At 37.0% G+C, this 22,559-nt stretch overlaps 1 protein-coding gene across 2 annotated transcripts in view; it reads right to left on the bottom strand.

Annotated features, from left to right (window-relative positions):
• LOC140135661 (scavenger receptor cysteine-rich domain-containing protein DMBT1-like) overlaps nucleotides 1–22,559 on the bottom strand; it is a 166,415-nt gene that overhangs the window by 130,383 nt on the left and 13,473 nt on the right. The window contains exons 2-16 of one of the 2 annotated variants that reach the window (XR_011856550.1): nucleotides 19,412–19,777; nucleotides 16,974–17,171; nucleotides 16,009–16,167; nucleotides 14,978–15,095; nucleotides 11,373–11,599; nucleotides 10,645–10,851; nucleotides 9,831–9,980; nucleotides 7,068–7,352; nucleotides 5,572–5,760; nucleotides 5,140–5,286; nucleotides 4,017–4,208; nucleotides 3,208–3,348; nucleotides 2,115–2,324; nucleotides 1,636–1,770; nucleotides 867–1,064 (exon numbers count right to left, since the gene is read on the bottom strand). Coding sequence is in view for 1 of the 2 variants with exons in the window: in XM_072157239.1 (XP_072013340.1) it covers nucleotides 3,208–3,348; nucleotides 4,017–4,208; nucleotides 5,140–5,286; nucleotides 5,572–5,760; nucleotides 7,068–7,352; nucleotides 9,831–9,980; nucleotides 10,645–10,851; nucleotides 11,373–11,599; nucleotides 14,978–15,095; nucleotides 16,009–16,167; nucleotides 16,974–17,171; nucleotides 19,412–19,777 (2,379 nt within the window). In the remaining variant the exon portion in view is untranslated. The remainder of the gene's footprint in view (nucleotides 1–866; nucleotides 1,065–1,635; nucleotides 1,771–2,114; nucleotides 2,325–3,207; nucleotides 3,349–4,016; nucleotides 4,209–5,139; nucleotides 5,287–5,571; nucleotides 5,761–7,067; nucleotides 7,353–9,830; nucleotides 9,981–10,644; nucleotides 10,852–11,372; nucleotides 11,600–14,977; nucleotides 15,096–16,008; nucleotides 16,168–16,973; nucleotides 17,172–19,411; nucleotides 19,778–22,559) is intronic. The other variant, XM_072157239.1, reaches the window with a different exon arrangement.

The following is a 22,559-nucleotide window of genomic DNA, read 5'->3' as shown; positions in this document are numbered from 1 at the left end:
TCTAGCCAATTATTTTCACACATTGTTATCCATTAGAAATATGGTAACGTATCTGTTAACAATATTGTCTCAATGACCTGTTGGAAAACTTTAATAACCTGTCATGTGATATTTTATACTTTATAATTAGGGCATGATACCAGCTAATGAAAAACCATTGTGTTATGTACCACATAACCATGGAGCCTGCTTGATCCATCACATATGAGAACATTCATCTAGCCAATTATTTTCACACATTGTTATCCATTAGAAATATGGTAACGTATCTGTTAACAATATTGTCTCAATGACCTGTTGGAAAACTTTAATAACCTGTCATGTGATATTTTATACTTTATAATTAGGGCATGATACCAGCTAATGAAAAACCATTGTGTTATGTACCACATAACCATGGAGCCTGCTTGATCCATCACATATGAGAACATTCATCTAGCCAATTATTTTCACACATTGTTATCCATTAGAAATATGGTAACGTATCTGTTAACAATATTGTCTCAATGACCTGTTGGAAAACTTTAATAACCTGTCATGTGATATTTTATACTTTATAATAAGGGCATGATACCAGCTAATGAAAAGTACTTTTAATCCATTATATACTTTCTAGGCATGTTTCAACTTCTAGCCCCACAGATTTTAGAAAGCAACCCCTAAGTATAAGTTATATTTATAAAAGTCAGTTCTTTCTGACGAAACAAGTCAGAATACGACTTGAAACTATGGGCGACACAGATTTGGCATTTTGTACACTTTATCGGAGAATGTGCCATGTACCTGTTTGTGAAATCGACCCCTCGTCACATTTTGCTGAATCATGTCATACTATCAAAATCATTAATCAGAATAATTACACTTACCTTGCGGTATCGAATCATCGGTTATTACAGAGGTCGCATCCACAAACCCCAGTTGCCGACAAGCTACTTGGGCATCGTTAGTATCAAAATAATCATCACAAATACTCCCCCATTCACCGTTGTGATATATGTCAAGCCTCCCGCGATTATTACTGCCCACTAACCGAAGGCTTCCTTCTGCGGCTGGTATTGGTGTAGCTGAAAAAGACAACATTTATAAGTGTAATTTGAATTATAACAGATGCGTTTGCAATACTATACTTGATTCATCGCTACAGATTAGTCCCACATCTTCTAGATGACCACAATTATTGTACTTACTACTTGTTCCATCCCTACAGATTAGTCTCACATCTTCTAGATGACCACAATTATTGAACTTACTACTTGTTCCATCCCTACAGATTAGTCCCACATCTTCTAGATGACCACAATTATTGTACTTACTACTTGTTCCATCCCTACAGATTAGTCTCACATCTTCTAGATGACCATAATTATTGTACTTACTACTTGTTCCATCCCTACAGATTAGTCTCACATCTTCTAGATGACCACAATTATTGTACTTACTACTTGTTCCATCCCTACAGATTAGTCCTACATCTTCTAGATGACCATAATTATTGTACTTACTACTTGTTCCATCCCTACAGATTAGTCTCAACTCTCACATCTTCTAGATGACCACAATTATTGTACTTACTACTTGTTCCATCCCTACAGATTAGTCTCACATCTTCTAGATGACCACAATTATTGTACTTACTACTTGTTCCATCCCTACAGATTAGTCCCACATCTTCTAGATGACCACAATTGTTCACGCTCCACCCAGCATGAGAGCACGCGGACAAAGTAGTCTCGTTACCAGCACACTGAATGTCATCAAGCCATATTGGTCCTGAAAGACAAAAAAACGTGATGGCTCTTTTAGATGTTCTGTAAACGAGCAGGTCTATTTATATATCACTCAAAAATGCTAGACTTGAAAAAAATACATATGCGAGAAGCTTTGAAAGAAGCAAAGAAGAAAAACATCGTGCTATACAATGTCGGCTACAATGATAATCAGGGTAGCGAAGGAATAAACTAAAATAGATAATTGGAGAGATAAAATCAAAAGGCCATTTAAAAACAAACACAGTTTGGAACATTGCTTTTATAGTTTGTTAGTATAAAATAGTTTAGCATGAGATAATAATTTTGGATTGATGTGTCAAAGGAAAAGTATAAATCTAAACGTACCTGATCCAGTTCCATATATATTTTCAGTAACAACCTGGTTCACTCCTTCAAAACCAAGCTGTTTACAAGCAACAGTGCCGTCATCATAGTCAAAATAGTCATCACATATTGTCCCCCATATTCCTCCGTAATAAATTTCCAGACGTCCTTCTTTATCTGTTGAACCACCGACTAGTCGAATGGTGCCTTCGGGTGGACCAGATGGATTAACTATATTTAAAAACAATTATTATTAATGCCTTTTTTAAAAGATGATGTACTTTATTCCGTTTTGTATATGATCACGTGTCTTGAGTTGGGACCCTGAAACACTTTGACTGAAAATTTCAACTATTCTCTTTAACTAGGAAAACAGCATCATAGTCCTTCAAGTTTACATTCATTTGAACGCTAATTTATTTTGCTTTAACTTGATACCAAAAAATAAGTAATAGAACATTACTAATCATGTGTCATGATTACCTATATAGGGATACCTGTAAAACTCTACATACAGAAAGCTCTTGGCTTGAATAATTCAATTTTAGCATAGCTTTTACTCTAGGATGTATCTCATCAGTGGACCAAATATTTTGAGTGGTACACCTTTTTATGGAAAAATCACTGATATTTGTACTTGTAACTTCTTAACACTCGCCCCTATCAAAAAAATATCAAGAATTTCCTGGAGCAAGAGCTTCAAAAATATGTATACTTTTAATAGGGCGAGAATAGAGAGCTCCTCAGAATTTGTCGTTCCAATTAAGAACCAGATAGTTCATGCCGTTTTCAATGAAAGGGTTTTAGATTCGGCTTAGTACAGAAGAACTTCATGAGAGAGAGGTAATAAGCACACTTTTTTCTGCAGTTTGTCGAAGATAGGGTCAGTTCAAACTTAAATTGAGCTGCAAGATGAAAACATGTCCGACTGCAACACAAAGAGCAATAACCGATAATTTGAGCCCAGGCAGCGACAATTACAAACACAGCTTTGCATTTCAAGTCGATAACATCGCCCTCTATAGTCATAATACAAACGGATTAGTTTCTAGTTATCTGAGATTCGCCAGTATGCAGCGATTTACGACAAAGAAATAATTAATAGAATGTTTACCTGCTGTGTCATTGGTGCATCGGAGACCAACGTCTTCAGTATGTCCGCAGTTCTCAATACCCCATCCACCATGTGTGCAATCCTGCAAACGTTTTTCATGGCCTTGGCAATTGACATCGTCGAGCCACGTGGTGCCCACAGCTGTAAAACGATCAACATATTATGCGCACGAATTAACACAAGACCATTTGCCCTATAATTACAAAATCCTCTTATAGCTTTATACTCCATAATATTTCGATTATTCGATGCTGAATACGTTCAACAAGTTATTCAATCCCTTTCAAGTCAGTTTTATCTTCTAACGTATATTTCTTCGTCAACAAGTATTCGTTTAGAAGATAAAATTACCTGACCCATGTCTAAAATATTGTACATGGAATGTATAGACCTACATGTAAAGCGGCCCTAATAATTCTCACTGAACTAATTTATGGTAACACTACCCTTAACTGTATTATGTCTGTTTCACCCACAACGCTTCAACAACCATTAACACATTAGTATGACGTGGCAGGTGGGGCCTGGGGTAAGTGTAAAATTTCAGATTTTTGAAAACAAACTGAGGGAGCCATATCTGCAAATTTTACTATATTATATAAAGATTTAAAACATCATTTCAGCATTTTTAGTTACGACTGTATCAAAAGACTAAGCAACATGTTCAATTCATAATGCTTTTTGGAAAAAGGGAAATAAAAATACATAATCAAGTAATCATTTATGGAGCCTGCATTAGGTCCCTAAGTGATAGGCCCTGTGTCATGTTTCGGGCTGCATATCCTAAAAGTTGTGAGTTCTTGACATACCAGTTCCGAAGATATCATCATAGATAACCTCGCCCAAATCAGAGAATCCTAATTGAATACAAGCAACTCTTCCTTCTGTAGATTCGAAATAATCGTCACATACTGTGCCCCATCGTCCGTCATGGTAAATTTCCAGCCGTCCACTTAAGGGAGATGGACCCTCAACAAGTCGTACCTCTCCGTCAGATATATCTATTGCAACAAAATTGATATTTATATATACCGTAATTATGTCAAGTTTACATACTAAAAATGGTACACAGCTGCTGCACACCCCAAAATTGGAGATCATTGAAATACAAATACGCATTTTTAGACCTTAACTTCAACAGCACTGTTTTACGATTTTTCATTTTACGAAAGTTCATTCCTTTTCCATTTTATCCACTGTTGAGCTAAACAAACGGGATTCAAGGTTTTTATTGTTTACTTGTTTTCACATACGTAATGAACCACGAAATAATTTTGTGTGCCATAACATGGGTCACCAAAAATCCCATTAGATGGGTGTTCTGTACACGATTGTACACGCGGATGTTTTAGATCTCCAGTCATCATTCCAGCCCTCATTCCAAACACAAGTGCTCCTATCCAAGCGACCATAGTTGGCAAATCGTACTAAAATATACTGCCCAACATCACAATTAATATTCAAAATATCGCGATGTTCACAGGCTGTCACAGAATGAAATGTGGAAATACACGTCATTGCATTTACAAAGTGATATCGTTTACATTTTGAGCAGTCTATAATTGCGTGTGAGCCTGACATCCTCAGATGGGGTGTTTGGTACCAGTTGGGGGCAAAGCTGCACTACTACCAGAGATAGTTGACATCATGGGCTACACAAAAATGCATGATAGCAATTGAACCGGAGTAGCTTTTGGTGGGAAATGGCCATCAAACTTTAAACAAGGTCAAATTTCAAAGTTGCTTAAATTGTTTTAAAAATTATTCCAATTTATTCCTGTTTGGAGAATTTGGAGAAATTGAACTTGGCAATGCCGGGATTGATGGACTTGGCAATACTGGGATTGATGGACAGTGAATGCAAAGATGCACATATAGCGACAAATCAAAAGGGAAATAATGGGGTTAAGGTTATATTAAGGTGTTATCTACCTGTTCTGCTGCTTCCATTTAGGCATACTACTCCTACGTCCTCATTGTGGCCGCAGTTAGCCACACCAATGCCACTATGTGGACAATCAAATAAACGGTTCTCGGTCCCGACACATTGTAGGTCATCAAGGAGTACAGGTCCGCTAGCTGTTGTAGTCAAAATGAATGTGTTTAAAAATATTTTAAATAATTAAGAAGATTGCGCTTTATATAATTCTTGTTGATGTTATTGTCAATACACTTTGAAATAGAAGACTCACGTTGAAGAGAGGAGAATCATTGTTTTCTTATTAAAATGACCAACTCCTTTACCGTTTTCACTGTTTAATAGAACTTAAGGCAACACCGTTTTGAATAACACTCGCCTCGTACTTTGAACTAAGAACCATATTTATGATGTACGGTATGTGCTTTTATTAAATATCGACCTACCAGGTGGTATTGCGCTAAGAGAAACAGTGAAGAAACTATCTGAGTATGAAAAGCCCATTTGTCGACATGCCACATCAGCGTCAGTTGGATCAAAGTGATCATCACATATTGTACCCCATAAACCATTGTTATATATTTCAAGTCGACCGTCAAGGGGTGTTTGGCCACCTACTAATCGCAATGTATACTCTGAGGAAGAAATGGGTTAACAAGGAATTAGTAACAGTTTTAATTAGTACGCTTAACTTGGCTGTGTACTCTAGACGTTGTTTCTTTCGAGGAATTGAGCTTTTTTGATCTATGTAATTAGTAATGTTGTTTTTATAAATCAAGATTTGTAAACCCCAACTATTTAAAAGGGCATTTCGTGATCCACAACATCATCCCCCCAAAAAAAAAAAAAAAAAAGTTGAGATTTTTATATCACTGGAAACCTCTGGCTTTTTTAATGTTTATGTACAAAGCATTTCTTGCAGATTAATGCGTTTAGCCAAGATATCGTGAAATTTGAATTTTGTTCTGGTATACCAGAACAAAATTACAACATGGAGCAGTGTAATACACATAATCATGCATAACTCGCAAAGGCAAAATCGGAATCAACTGAATTTTGGGAATAAGCTTGTTTCGTAGATATGTACTGACAAATGTCATAAGAAGAGGATGCTAGGATCACGAAATACTCCTTTAACTCGTGTTCGCAATTTGAAAGGACATAAATTCTTTGTTGAACCAGCTGGGCACAACCGCGCAACCCCAGACAAACAAGTACCTAGACAACCGACTTTGCTTCGCGTAGTGAATTCAACACTGCATAGTAACAAGTTTGACAAGGACGCAACCGGACGCAAACAAGAAGACATGTTCGCGTCTACGAAACATGTTGCATTTGACGCGGGTGATAACGGCGCAGTAATCACGTAAACGAGCGCGTCAAACATGTATGCGATATTTCTCCGCGCCTGGGTCACATCGCTCCGTTTTAGCTGATAAAATGTGGGTTTTTTTAATATCAGGTAATTATTGAATTTCGATCAAACTCAAGAGGCTGTGGATTTAACCGATATTCACGTAATATGAGGAAGAGTTGTCGCATTCCCTTTTGTGCAAAATGTGACCATTAACGTCAACGGCGATTATTTCCATATTCTCGTTGTATAATAGAAAAAAATGGAATGGTTATGAAGGAAATAACATTTAACCCTACATCGCATGTAATTATAAAGCTTTTTCCAAATGTGCTGCGCCATTTACTGTCAAAGACCATGATCGAAAGATCACACCAACTGCCATGTTCGTGTTATTAGGCATATGCATCATAGACCATGAAGTCTCGAGCCCAGAATTATTGATAATTCGGTCGATTCACATCACAATGCACCTCTAGTGGCTGCTGGGAAAGGCCAATAAATACGCAGTGCATTAATATAGGAAAATGTCAAAATTCTAATCCCGCAAAATACAAACACAACGTGGAAACAAATGTAATTGCTTACTTGTTTCACACACGTAATGAACCACTAAATACTTTTCTGTGCCATAACATGGGTCACCAAAAATCCCATTAGATGGGTGCACTGTACATGATTGTCGACCATTGCACAATTCTGCAACCTTGGCCGCGGATGTTTCAGATCTACAGTCGTCATTCCAGCCCTCATTCCAGGCACAGGTGCTCCTATCCAAACGACCATAGTTTGCAAATCGTACTAAAATATACTGCCCAGCATCACAATTAATATTCAAAATCTCACGATGTTCACAGGCTGTCGCTACTAACACTAAATAAAATGTGGAAACACACGACATTTTATTTGCAATGTGCCATCAATTTACATTTGGAGCTATTATTTTGAAATACCCTGCGTTTGCCTTATCGTCCAAACAAGTTAAAAACATTATAGCAAAACAGAAATGTAATTTATTAAATAAGTTACTTTGCTTCTTGCATTTCAGAGAGTAACAAATGGGACAAGTGGTAAAGTTATCATCTGTAACTATATGTTATAATTGTTATATAAGCATCATGATCATCACACTTGACGATTGAATGCATCAATAAAATTACTTCACAGTCTCCTTAAGGGATGTTAAGAAGACGGGGAAAGTGGATTCCATAGGGAGGGTGCCTGTAAGAGACACAGCCATCAGAAAAGGACAAGCTCAGATCGCGCGCCAAATGAGTTCAGAAGTTGCAATATTTTTCCCAGACTTGAAAAAATTAGGCAGAACTGGGAATCGAACTCAGGACCTCCCGGTTGTGAAAAACAGTGCGTGACCACTAAGCCAACCAACTATTAGCTGTGAGAAGTGCGATAGTTATCCTTGATATTGCTTAATAAATAATAGAATAAATCAATACTGTCGATGTCACTAGTGTACGATGCTATTCAAATAGAAGTAAGCATCATGATCATCACACTTGACGATTGAGTGCATCAATAAAATTACGTCAGTCTCCTTAAGGGATGTTAAGATGACGGGAAAGTGGATTCCATAGAAACTAGTAATATCCCAGCAAACACAAAACGTTTTCGTTATCATTCGCAAAAGGTTATAAAAGGTTGTCAGAAAACGTTTAAATGTCGGGTTATATAAAGGGTATATTAAGAGTATATAACGTTTTCATAACCTTAAAAAACATTTTTTGATTATCTACTGCTCAGCAAACAAAAATGTTTTACAGAAAACGTTTAAATGTCGGGTTATATAAAGGGTATAAAACGTTTTAATAACATTCCAAAAACATTCTTGAAAACTTGATACAAAACATTCTAAACAACATGTTATTTTGTGGTTCAAAAAATATTTTGCGAAAAATGTTTGCCCAAAATATTTTCAATAACGTTTTAAAAACGTTTTCATGACCTTTATATAACCCGACATTTAAATGTTATTAAAAGGTTTTGAAAAAACATTTTAATAACATTTCTGTGTTTGCTGGGTTCAAATATTTTAACATAATGTTATTTAAGTATTGACACAATATTTGGCAAAAATGTTTGCAAAAATAGTTTACAATAACATTTTTGAAAACATATAAAAATATTGCTGTAGTGTGTTTTCATACAAAACGTTTTAAAACGTTATCATGACCTTTATATAACCCGACATTTTAATGTTATTAAAACATTTTTACCTAAACCAAAAGCCAAAATATAACTTATTTAAAACGTTTTTAAAACGTTTTGTGTTTGCTGGGATGCCTGTAAAAATGGTTAGCAATCGATCAATCAATCAAGTGTTAAAGTAATCAACAATCAATGGATAAACAAACCAATGAATATTGCTAATTACTCACTAATCTACAAAATAAGTAAATAAATAAATAAATAAATAAATAAATAAATAAATAAATAAATAAATAAATAAATAAATAAATAAATAAATAAATAAATAAATAAATAAATAAACGAAGGATGTTTAAGAAGTCCCAAAGCATATCAGGGAGCTCAAATGGCATTTAGACAAAAACATTTTTATGGAGATTATCAAAAGATGCTTGCTAAAATTTGGCTTCATTTTTAACCGTTTCTGACGTATCAAATTTGTATTCGCTTTAACCATTATATCTGAATAACCACAAATAACATTTTCATCAAATAACTTTTATTTTGAAGCCTAGATATAAGAGTATAAACATGGGTAATTTCAATATCCTGACATGTAAGATAACAGAGATTTGATGATGGAGGTAGAACTTTTTGAACGACCCTCGTAAATGCACATTCACACTCAGCGGCCTGGTCATGGCTCTGTAATCGGCGGTTTCCATCTCCAGTTACCCATACTATAAGTTTGACCCTATCAGGGCCCTTAGACAAATAGGTCATATTTTCCCAACGTTTTAGCTCAGGGAGAATTAATTCATTCAACCGTCTTATGGTCTATGTTCAATCATATTGTTATACAGTCTGTAAAAGTGATTGATTCCCCATTTTGGTCGTACACAGTTAGCACTGTATGACAGCAAGTTAAGCGATAATCTCATGTACCTGGAAAGAATTGCCTAAACTTTTAAGGGACGTGTAGCGTAATGAATGATCGAATGAGGATTTCTATGAGATTACTGCAAATGGCAAGCAAGGGACCAGTCAAGAGCTAGATTATACTAGTTTCTTTTACCATGATCGAAAAAGGAACAAAGGATTACCTACGCCTAGCCGTGGATAAAAATTTGAAACCTGCAGCTCTATTATTTTCACACTCACAAGTTGATTAAATAACGTTGATGTACTTATATCTAAGAAAAATCTTACCCTCATCTGATACAGTGTCGTTGATACATAAAATTGCCACGTCTTCTGAATGTGCACAGTTATTTATTCCCCATCCGTTATGTACACAATCAGCTAGACGTGTTTCGTTGCCATCACATGCTAGGTTGTCTAACCATATCGGCCCACTTCCTGCAAAGAAAAAAAAAGAAGAAATATTATAATTATCGACTTCCACATCGCTGTTTGGTTGAAATGTTAATTTTGCTTTTAAACAAAACACCATTTAAAATCCAACTTTAATCTTGTTCAAATGTTAGCTATCAAATTCATCTAAAAGTATACTTTTAAATATTTATAATAATAATATAGTTCTCTAAAGGTCCGAAACCCGATCGACAGCCACATCCCCTCGATGTTTCTTTAATGTGGATGAATTTTGGTACTATATAATCAGGGTGTAATAGATCATATATATTTTTTTTATCACCATCCTGAAATTTGACGCTCAAAATCGATGTATTGCCGACAAAGTCGTGAAAAGCAATATGAATGGCCAAGTGGGCCAAAAAACGTGTAAGATTATACGTGTAACCTTACATGTGTAAGATGGTATCTTAAACGTGTAAGATTGCATCCTATACGTGTAAGATCGCACCTGTGAGATTAATGAAAAGAGCGGTATCGTAGTGAATTTATCGTTGGACACGTACACAGGTGATGAGTGAACCCTGTATATAGTGCCTGACAATACATTAAAAATAGTTTAACCCATTGGAATGGTGATTGATCCCGTAACATCACTACTTCTTCCGCAAATTCCGCTGGTAAATCTTGGCAAGCACTAAACACTAACCTGCTCCGTATTGTGAAATTCCATAAAGCTGTGCAGCTCTTGAAAATCCCAATTGTATGCAGGCCACATTTGCGTCTGAGAGTTCAAACGAGTCATCACAGACGCTTCCCCACAGCCCATCATGGGAAATCTCGAGCCGCCCACGGTCAACAATGTCAGGACTGTCTCCACCAACCAATCGGAGACTGCCTTCATCAATTGACAACTCTTCAAGAGAAGCAAAGAAAAGAGTTGAGAAGAGTATCATATTTTCACTGCATTCAATATAATGATATTTTATATCACATAGTGATTATCTGGTTATTCTGTCTTTATGGGTATAACATCACTTAACGACGTTGCTTATTTCGTTAATACCGTCACATGACTCTACATCATAGGACACTGAACAAATCAAACTTAATTGGTTGACTAGCAAGCTACAATGCACACTACAGTACTGAAACACGACTTATCACTATCTTGGGTAAGTTCCAGTGGCGTAGCTGGGGTTGACCCCCATCCTTCCCCACCCCCATCCCCGATGGTAGCGCACGGGGCACAAATAGCTCAATAGTCAATTCAACGAAAATACCATTGCAATTATATACCTGTAAAAAATAGTAAATTACACATATTTCAGGTGTATTTTTATAACTCTCAATATGATACACAAGCTTCATCGTTCAACAAAATTTCGAAATACCTTCTTTATCCCTGTGCTAAAATACCGAGATTAATATGTTTACCTGACTTGCATATAACTCCAGCATCCTCTAAATGAGTACACGAATTCACTCCCCATGAGCCAGCAGCACATTCATAGAGCGACGAAGATGAATATCCGCAGTTGGTATTCGTTAACCATATAGTGCCATTACCAGGACCGCTAATGTTAAGACCTGACCACTGATTGCCGTGTATTACGGTCGATACTGACGGGAATCCTAGTTGTCTGCATACAACTTGACCGTCTCTGAAAAAGTCCAAAAACAATTCTAAAGACAATACATTATATCCAAACATTTTGGATTTTTTGCTTTTCAAAACCAAGTGAAATTTTACTCACTGCAATATTTCGTCCTACACATCGGAGGACTTCATCAGGTATGACTGATTTTGGTCATCTCCGTGATGTTCGGCACTAGACTTGCTGAACATAAAGCGGAAGTCAAAAAGGCCAATGAGAAAAAGTTCACTCGCTCAGAACGCAGGACATCGGAAATGGAACAGACCAAATCAGCCATATCAGATCACGTAGCAAGGGCTAATCATGTTATAGATTAGGAAGAATCCAAGATCCTTGGACGGGAGCACGACAACAGATCCAGAGAAGTCAGAGAAGCAATTGAGATTACAAGACGGGGCGCCAACACCCTAAACAGGGAGGAGGGCACCTACCTCTTGAGTCATGTCTACGATTCACTTTTGAAGTCTGCAAAAGAGACTAAGGAATACCGGAAACCACAAAATCAGTCATACCTGATGAAGTCCTCCGATGTGTAGGACGAAATAGTGTAGTGCGTAAAATTTCACTTAGTTTTGAAAAGCAAAAAATCCAAAATGTTTATTTACTGAACAAACCCGATGAATCTATTCAACACATTATATCCATATATTTATAAAAGATGAAAAATGTTACATACAACTTGACCATCTCTGAAAATATCCCAAAACTATTCTAACATGTCTAAAGACAATACATTATATCCAATTCTATTACCCCCACGACCCATTATTCAAAATCGCGCACTGTGATTTGTTGAAACGCGTCACGTAAAAGACCATTAATTAGCAATAAAGTGGCCAGGGCAACGAACTTAATCACTTACGCTTTGGCTACGCGTAGGCGCTCCACATTGAGGTAAACAACTTGAAATATTTGGGCAAAAAATGTGACCCCTCGGCACAACTGAGCCCGGATGTCGCCAGTGCCACTATTGAGATATACTCCATTGAACTTACCAATAAACAATAGGAAACAAAGGATTTATTGACTGTTTTATTGATTTTTCACTACTTAAATGTCAAGTACTATATACATGATTTTAAAGCTAATTTCAAGCAGAATATTTTGGTTGAATATCTCAAAAATGATGATTGGCGACATCCGGGCTCAGTTGTGCCGAGGAGTCACAAATGTGATATTTTCTCTTTAAATCGCTCTATTTTGTGGTAATAGAATAGAAATAAAGGGTGCAGCATTATCCTTTACACGCAAATATAAGGATAATGCGATACCCTTTATTTCTTAAATATATTTTTTTAAAGCAATGAAAAATGTTAGCATCATTCAGCGACCGGACGCAGCTACAGTATACTCGTTAATCAATGCGACCAAAGGCATTATTATTTTCTATTTTTGCCATGCAGCAATTACCCCGAACATGACACCAATTGATCATCTAATTATTGAGTTAAGTTTGTCCCCATAGCCAATCATTTTTAGCTCATGGTAACCAGAGCATATAAAATACGCGTTTTTCATTGGCTACAATATGGTATAAAATAAATACCGGCTGATATTTGGTGAAACTGTGACAAATGTTGTCAAACATTACCCCAAACATCTCACCCAAACATCTCTCCACACACACCCATCGACAAAGTTCATAATGGAACCAATTTGGAATTTACAGGAAACAAAGACAGATTGGAGCAAAAACAAAATGCGTAGACGATGTATATAGTCATATTAACACAAAATCATGACACATTGTTTATATTTGATCATCCCACATCTCTTTTTACTTTAACCTAAAGAAGATTATCACATAATCCCAGAATACACCATGCATTGTACTTGTAGTAAAGGACCAGTCTGTAGACTCCGTGACTAAATTATAGAACAAAAGTTTGAGAGTCATTTTGGGATCTTTGATTGATTCTGAATAAATTTAGCTTGGGCTCACCTCCTGAAACTTCCGGGCATTCCGGGGAGGGTCAATCAAGGTCACATGGGGGTCAAATTTTCAGAATGCTCCAATTATGTCAAGTATTATATCAAATTACTCGTATGGTCATGAGGATTCCACAAATGTATAGTTTGTTATGTGTCAGACCTTTCAAGTGGACGCTATGACGAAAAACGTTCAAAGGTCAACAACCTTTTTAAATTCTGACCATAGTTAACAACGTCCGATTTTGGTATCTAATTATATGTTTTCTTGCATGAGAAATACAACTACGCAACTTGAAAAACTGTACAAGGAACCGATGACCTCCTAATTACAATATGGATGTTTTTAGCAGCTCTGTTGCAAAAGAAGGTCATCGGTTCCTTGTATAGTTTTTTAATTTGCTTAGTTGCATTTCTCATGCAAGAAAACAATAATTAGACACCAAAATTACCAAAATCAGACGTTATTAACTATGTTCAGAATTCAAAAAGGTCGTTGACCTTTGGAATTTTTTCATCAAAGCTCATTGAAAACAGCTCAAGTATGTTAAATCAGATCTTCTTTGTTAAATCCACACTAAACATGTTTCTGTTTTACCTGTGCAATGAGCAATGAGCTGGTATTATAGTTTCAGTTGGGTGAACGATTATAAAGCAAACGAAAGGTAACAATACTGTGTGGGCCTTTGTTTACGAAATGAGACAATAGTCTGCATATTGTTAACTAGCATTGAAAATGAGAAACATAATGGTTGCAGATTTTTTGGTGTTATCTGTCGTTTACATATCCTTCCTAAAACACCCAAGTGCGAATATTTCCAAACACCTAAATTAGCTAAAAATTTAGACATGTTACAAAACTATATTTTCTAAAATTTCAGAGAGTACTTTAAATATTGGCCGGTTATTTTCCACACAGTGACGTTAACTAGGCAATGCCCGTATAGAGGCCTTGCATGTGACGTATCATCCCGTAAATATGGCGGACTACTCAAATGCATTCAACAAAAGCATGATTGCAATCTACCGTGACAGTTCGTGACACACACATAACCCTGCACTACGATCAAATAGGTTGATGACAACATTTGATTGAATGGACCGCCATAACTACGGTGAAGGACACCGGTTCAAATCCTTTGTTTGGAGCTAATCGATAAAATGATGCAGGGCCTCTATACCTATAACATGTTTGTAGAGGTCACACGTCAATGGTGAGAGTACTGTGTATTATGTATAGGAAAATGGACAGTAACTGCAGTATGAACTATTTTCTACTACTACAACCCTCCCCCATGCCCCACCAATTAATGTTGGATGTTACTAGGGGTGCATGACCAAAAAAATAACTAACACCATTGATCGGGGGGAATGGAGGCATGTTTGAAGTACCCATGTTAAAGTGTTCGAACAATTTTGACCGGGATTGTAGCTATCACTACATCATATACATACGATAAACTCCATGAATCATCGCAGATCGTGCCCCATTCTCCAGCGTGAAATACCTCCACTCTACCTTCATGACTTCCTGAACCTCCGACAAGACGAACTCGACTAGAAAGGGGTATGTCTGCATGTAGGAAAAATATCAGAATAATTATGATTTTTGACTTTCCCGAATAATTACGACTTTGTAACTTTCTCTAATACTACCATCACTTTGCCCAAATTATTACTTATAGTCTGTTCGTCGACTTCAGCTAGCAGCAAATGATTGTTCTCGAAGAATTATAAACTAATTGAGCAATAAAGAGCTCTTTCTTCGGTACTCTGAGCATGTCCACACTCTAAGCAGCACATAGGCTATTCTTCCTGAATTGCCAAAATCAAAATAAGCAGGAAAGGTTGCTACGACCTCATGATCGACAAATACCAGTATGCGTCTTGCCCTTTTCTTTTGTTCTATCATTGCATTGTCTTTTGTCATATTCTGGACCTCGAGAATTTGGACTTTATTCAACTATCAACTACTGTCAACTGTATCTAGATAATTGAACATTGCAACACACTTTCAGCAAGAAATACAATGGTAAATAGAACAAAAAGATCTTCAGACATATAATTACGGAACGTGTTAACAAGTTATTAAAAGTTAAATTTTATGTAAATTGCCAGTCCAGCATTTATATTCTAATTATTTGCTGGGTCTTTACTTTTATAGTACTTTTTATTTTTGCAGAGACGAGCTGGTAGGGCAACTACTTAATTATACTTTATCCCGTGACCTTGCTAGAGGGCGTTTTTACTCTCTTCAACAGGTAAGAGTCGCTACACTAACATGACTAACGACACTATTTCAATGTGAATTATTTATAACCGATCGATAGTTTGTGCAACCAACGAAATCCGAATAATAGGAATTCAGTGGCCTCCGCCTGTCAATACTTAGTTTTCCAAGTTGTGGCAAGGTTTTTAGAGGTAGATTACTAATAGATTAATTCGACAGCGTAAACCGTATCGTTGGTATCACTGATTGTACTCACCATCCGACGAACTAGTCATAGAGCAAATAATAGACAGGTCCACCCTACTAAAAAAGTATGTTGTATTGCCCCAACCACCATGGGCGCAATCTGCAAGGGTGAGCTCATTGCCTTGACATCTGATGTAACTGCCTTGTAGCCAAGCTCGTGATGAACTCCCTAGAACAAATACGACAGATTGTACAAGCTACAGACCATTAGACGGAAAATGCATTCTGTGGAACTCTTCCATAGGCCTAGCTGGATTTTAAGTATTTCCTCATTTTCAAGTCGAGTAAGGCACAACATCATTTTGGTCCTATAGCGCTATCGGTACCCGAAGAGGTACCGATGACACTTTTTATCGTACCCTGAACAGTGCATTCGTTTTTTACTTAAATGAAAATCAATAATACTATGCACCTGTTAATTATTATGCTTGATACAATTATTACATCTCCAGGGAGTAATGTTAAGGGTCACGGGTACCTAACCGGGCACCGATCGTTCTATAGGACCAAACTCGATGCGATGCCTAAGCCCTATTGTCTTCAATAGGGCTAACGGCTCAGCTGGAATTAGAGCACTTTTACCCAGTTTTCAGCCCGATTTATAGGCTTAATTTTCGTTCATTCCAGCCGTAATAGGGTCACTTCACAACCATAAGTCTATGTCAGCCGGAACTTGAGACCTGCTCTCTCATAGTCAAATCAATTTTGTTTCATATTGTTTTCCATAGGGGTGCGAAATTCATCTGCAATATGTTTTAAAATAAGCATTTCCTTATCACAAAGAGAAACTCGACTTGAAGGATGGTGGTGATGGAGATGATAACGAAGATCGATGACGATTTGATGATGTTGATGATAATGAAGATTATATGTTTATGATGATGATGATGATGATGATGATTATGATGATGATGATGATAATAATTATACCAAAAACACAAAGACAGCAGACAAGTGCTAATAAACATTACTTACGTGAACCATAGATATCTCCACCTGACAGTACCCTCACAACGTAAGGAAACCCTAACTGCTTACACACAACAGCAGCATTGGCGTCAGAAAAATTACCATCGTAAATAATGGTTCCCCATTCGTAGTCATGAAAGATTCCGATTTGCCCTTCTCTGTCACTGCTTCCACCACGTAAGCGAATTTGTCCCTCTTGAATTTCTGAATAATTTAAACAAATTAAAAATTTATTACTTGTTAATTATTTCTATACGTAAACCAAAGTACAAAATTATTAAATTCCTATTAGGACACAAAAAAAACAAGTTTGTTTCCTGTAAAAACACCCCAGAAAATCGCAAAAAATAATATAAAACACTACTTGAGTGAACATTTACACATTACACAACAAACGAGCGTAATGAAAAACTACTGAAGGAAACATCACACATTTTTGATAATACTTCTTTAATTTGCAGGTTAAAAGGGATATTCTTGAATATGATTTTGTGTGTCGGAGACCCCCACTGTAAATTCCCATTGCAATTTGTAGCAAAAAATGGTATTTTTTGTCATTTAAAAAAAAAAAATAAAAAATAAACACATTTCGCATGTGACCTTTTTGAGTTGAGTTTTTGAGCATTTAATATTTTTTTTGCCTTACTAAGACTAAGAGATGGTTTGTATATTAGAAGGTGCAAAATTAACCACAAAACATGCTGTTGTACTGCCGCGTTAAGAAAATCAATCACAACGACACTCGTAAAGAAACTGTGCCGAGCAAAGAGCTTTTAAATAGAAATAGAGTCGCAATAGATTATATAATCTTTTGTTCGTTTGATGCCGATTAGAAGTTGCGACAGGCTATTCATAAAAGTGGTACCATTGTTTCGAATAAAGGGGTTCCGCCATTAAATTGGTCACTGATCCGGCATCATATTAACGCTCTACACAACAGGCGAGTATCAATAAGTGACCACACTACAGTCATGTGTAAGGGCAGTCATGTGTAAAGTGGTACCATTGTACTCAATGTATCCCAAATGTGTGCTTGTGTGGGTCTGAAGACTATAAAGAGGCTTTAGCTGTCGATGCAATCATCTTTACCACCCACCTGACGATAGGTGTTTCATTTAAATAAATTGAATGCTCTTGGTGATCGATTACACATTAGAATGTATGAAGGCTGCCATTTCCAGTCCATATATCTATATTACACTATAATGGTAATCGCTATACGTATACATGTAAGTATAAGTATAGGCCTATAAAGGTTGTTTTTAAGAAATGTCCATTTAATTTTATTTTAAGAAGGATATTGGTATAGAAATAGTGCCGTACCCAAAGAGGGGAGGGGGTTGGGGAGGGACAGATTCACCTCTGTGAGAAGTCTTGGGAGGGGGAGGGAGGAGGAGGGGATATGGAGAATGAGAGAGGGCTGGAGGAAGGGATAATAAAGACAAGTAGATAAATAGAAATATAAGGACAATGATGGGAATGAGAGAGGGAGGGTGAGAGGGGACAATGAGAGCGAGGGAGTGATAAAATGTAGGCCTAGGAAAGAATAAGTACAGAGAAGGGAAAAGAAAGGAATGATGAATACATTTAATAATAATTATTAGGCCTATATAATAACTAAACACATAACAGCACTGGGCAGCCATTCGACGATGTCAATGCCTTTATTCGTTACGTAATTAAAACGCCCAGTCAGATGTATTTCACACCTATCAAACACAACTCACCCAATTTCGCAAACTGGACGTTGAATGTACACTCTCATGAATATTGATTGGCAACATTTTCCAATATGTCAGCGCTCTAATCGGAAACAATAGAACAATAGACCCTGCAGAGCTTTGGTGCCGAGTATGATTAACAGATGACGTCAGACGCAAACTATCAGTTTACAGTTATCAGTTACAGTTTTTGGCCAACTCGAAATATTTGCTTATATCATAATATGTGACCCCTCGGCACAACTGAGCCTGAAGTCGCCAATCATCATTTTTGAGATATTCAACCAAAATATTTTGCTTGAAATTAGCTTTAAAATGATGTATATCATGTCTATAGTACTTGACATTTAAGTAGTGAAAAATCAATAAAACAGTCAATAAATCCTATGTTTCCTATTGTTTATTGTTAAGTTCGATGGAGCATATCTCAATAGTGGCACTGGCGACATCCGGGCTCAGTTGTGCCGAGGGGTCACATATGTGAACCTAAAATCAATTTGTAGAGGAATACAAAAATACTCCACATATCTATATTTTACTTACAAGTAAAAAATACAAAAAATGTGAACTTTAAAGCTAAATTTTACAAATTAGCAATTTTTGAGTTACAGTGTTTTGCCAAAAAGGAGCGTGCCGATATGCGCCATTATGCGAATCGTTACGGTATTTTACTCACAATAACTTGAAAAAGAAAACTTTCCTTTTGCGCCACTTTGTACTAACCTTGTACAGCACATACGACTGCAACATCTTCACTGTGTCCACAGTTATGCACTGCCCATCCTTCGTGCTGACAATCTGCTAACGTCATCTCTGTACCATTGCACCGTACATTGTCCATAAATATCGGTGAATCATAATCACCAATCTCAAACCCTTCACGCGCATCGTGCACCATATCTAAACCAGGATATCCCAGTTGGTGACATACAACGACACCGTCTTTAGAATCCCATAAGTCATTACAAATCGTCCCCCATTGTCCTTGATGGTATATTTCTACTCGTCCCTCATGAGGACCGGAACCTCCGACTAGACGAAGAGAATTTTCAAGATCGACAACATCCCTAGTTTGAATGGTTGATTGCACTGAAATGAACGTTAAAAAGTGTTATTATTATTATTATCAGCTATTCTTTAAGCTTTCAGCATGTGTCATAAGAGTCAAGTACAGTTTAGTTGCTTCATTCATTATTCCCCAATATGTAAATGTCCATAACCCTATCCAACCCAAACCATAACCAGTAACCCTAAACCCTCATTTGCATATTTATATATCGGGGAATATTGAATGAAGAATATACCAAATCTTGGTCATATTGAAAGGTTTGGCTACAAAACGATACTCTTATAAAGCATCTATGCACAGTTTCCACATCGATGCACCTGAGTATACATTGTCCAAGCACAGTGAATCTCGCAATGTACGATGGCACAGCGGGACAGGCTCTACCTCGCAATCGGAGGGTTGCGAGGTCGAGCCCCGGCGTTGCCATCGTGTTGTGCACTTGGGCTCGGCGCTTTACCTTTCTTGCCTCTCTCTATCCAGGGGTGAAATTGGGAGCTGTTAAAAATATGTCCATTGTGCGCCGCCCAAAGGTATGAACATGCCTTGGGCATTGTATACCAGCTGACATATTCTAATGACAGCGGAATAAATGTAAAGCGCTTTAACACATGTGAAAGTGCGCTATATAAATGTCAACATTTATTATATAAATCTTGTGCAAAAAGTTACTATTTTCACCTGTTTTGTCATACGGTTGTAAATTCAATGAACAATAACTTAGAGTTTAGAGTTTGGTATGGCGCAAAACCGGCACGACAACGCCAGCTACACGCAGTGGCGACTGTGGCGTACCGGGGAAACTGTCTAGAACGTATTTGGACTGATTTTGAAGAGGTATAAAATGAGGCTGTAAATCTGGTCACACTTTTTGCAGTCACAACCTGTTGCCTTGAGATCGAGAAATCGGAACCATCAGCATAGCGACCTACTATGTGAGGCAGATTTGATTTTAGATAACGATTAAATTCAGTTGTAAAACCTGTTTATAAAAAGATCTGACTAATTCATGAACCATGACATAAGCATAATTTTATCTTTTAAAATAAAAATCAAAGGCTCCTTTACGTGTGGTAATAAAAGTCACTAAACGGTTGCTCCCTGTTCATTCGTCTGTTTTTCTGCTTCCTGATGAAGCATTAATACGAGGGCCAATCAGGATGTAATGAAAGTTGACCTGTGTGACCCCATATATGAACATCTCACATAAAGATTTACCTACTTTGTCTTTTAAGGCCTCGTATCCATAGGCTGTTCCCTTGTGGCGTGTGCCCTTGTTCCGTGTTTACTTTTTCCCATGTGACCTGCCACACAGACAACGAACCTTTGTTTTGCTTAGTGGCCGTATCCATAGGTTGTATGTGTGGCAGGTCACATGGGAAAAAGTAAACACGGAACAAGGGCACACGCCACAAGGGAACAGCCTATGGATACGAGGCCTAAGCTAACACATGCATACACACACACTGAACACACACTTGAATACGTACTAGTATAGTATAATCGTTAGTCTCCAGCTACTGCGTGAAAAGGAGAGGATTTGATGCAGGGAAATAAAGTGGCTGAAATGAGGACTGGGCTTTTAAAAACTTCCTTTGCGTTGTCAACGTTTTTTGGTGGATTTTTATTTACATAGCATATTGTAATATTTTATTTAAGCCCTATAAGTTTCATGAAACCTGGTAAATTTCATACATTTCAAACATGCTACTGTCGTAATTTTGCCTCAAAAAAGGGCTGAATTTCAACTCTTTGTGAAGAAAGAAAATTGACTTCTTTTTTGATTGGCATGGAGGTACGTCGCACACCAACCCTGAGTACGGCCTTGACAGGAAGCATCTGATCATGAGAGCCCTACACACACACACGACAACGCGCCCTACACGCACACGCAATGTAACGCTCTCATTTCCCGGATGCGGATTCGAGCGTCGTGCAGACGCTTTCTACGCTCGTACTATGAATGCGCATCACAGGAGATCGTATTGAAACGTTTTAATCCAGATCCCGTACTCGTGTGGAGTCTCCCGTAATTATCGTATAATACAGGGTATTTCTGAAAGAACTGTATCGTCGGTTGTTTGGGTATTTTAACGCCGCAACTAAACATGACTAAATAATGTGGTTGAAGAATAAACCAGCTATCATATACTTTTTGAATTTTGACAATTGACCACACCGTTCTTGAAAAAAATATAAGAATTTCATGCAACTCCCTCACATATCAATTTGTGAGCGCTCTTTTTTAAAAGTCATAGTTCATTGATTTACAACCGTATGACAAAAAGGCGAAAATAGTACTTTTGCACAAAATTTGCAATTTAAAGACCACTGCTCATTATAGTGACGCTAGTATATGGACAATATAAGTGTGCTTTTTCATTTAATGACATAAAATTTGAAAAAATATTGTAAGGAACACTTGAGGTTTTGACTTTTAAAACTTACATTTGTGCTTGGATAGTTTTGAATTGCAATAACTGTTGACCTAGTGACAAAAAGTGTTTTTAGGGGGAAGTGATAGGTTTTGTTTAATAAAAAAAATTCTAATTGGATAAAGGGAACACTTGAGGTTTCGACAAAACCAATCAAGAGGCTATGCACTCAACTGTGTAGTGGAAACAAAGACTGTGTTAGAGATATTCACTGCTTGTTATTCGATCTCTGCTTAGAACTCTTGGACGAAAATATGTGCTCAGGTGTATCGGGTGGAAACTGTGCGCATGATGGTTTATAAGAGAATCGTTTTTGTATAGAAACCTTTCCATATGTTTTCAAACCTTTCCACGGATTCAAATATCAATC

This window comes from Amphiura filiformis, chromosome 16, assembly GCF_039555335.1.
Source record: "Amphiura filiformis chromosome 16, Afil_fr2py, whole genome shotgun sequence".
Classification (NCBI taxonomy): Eukaryota; Metazoa; Echinodermata; class Ophiuroidea; order Amphilepidida; family Amphiuridae; genus Amphiura; species Amphiura filiformis.
Note: the sequence above shows the minus strand (reverse complement) of the source record. Positions and strands in the feature narration are given on the sequence as shown.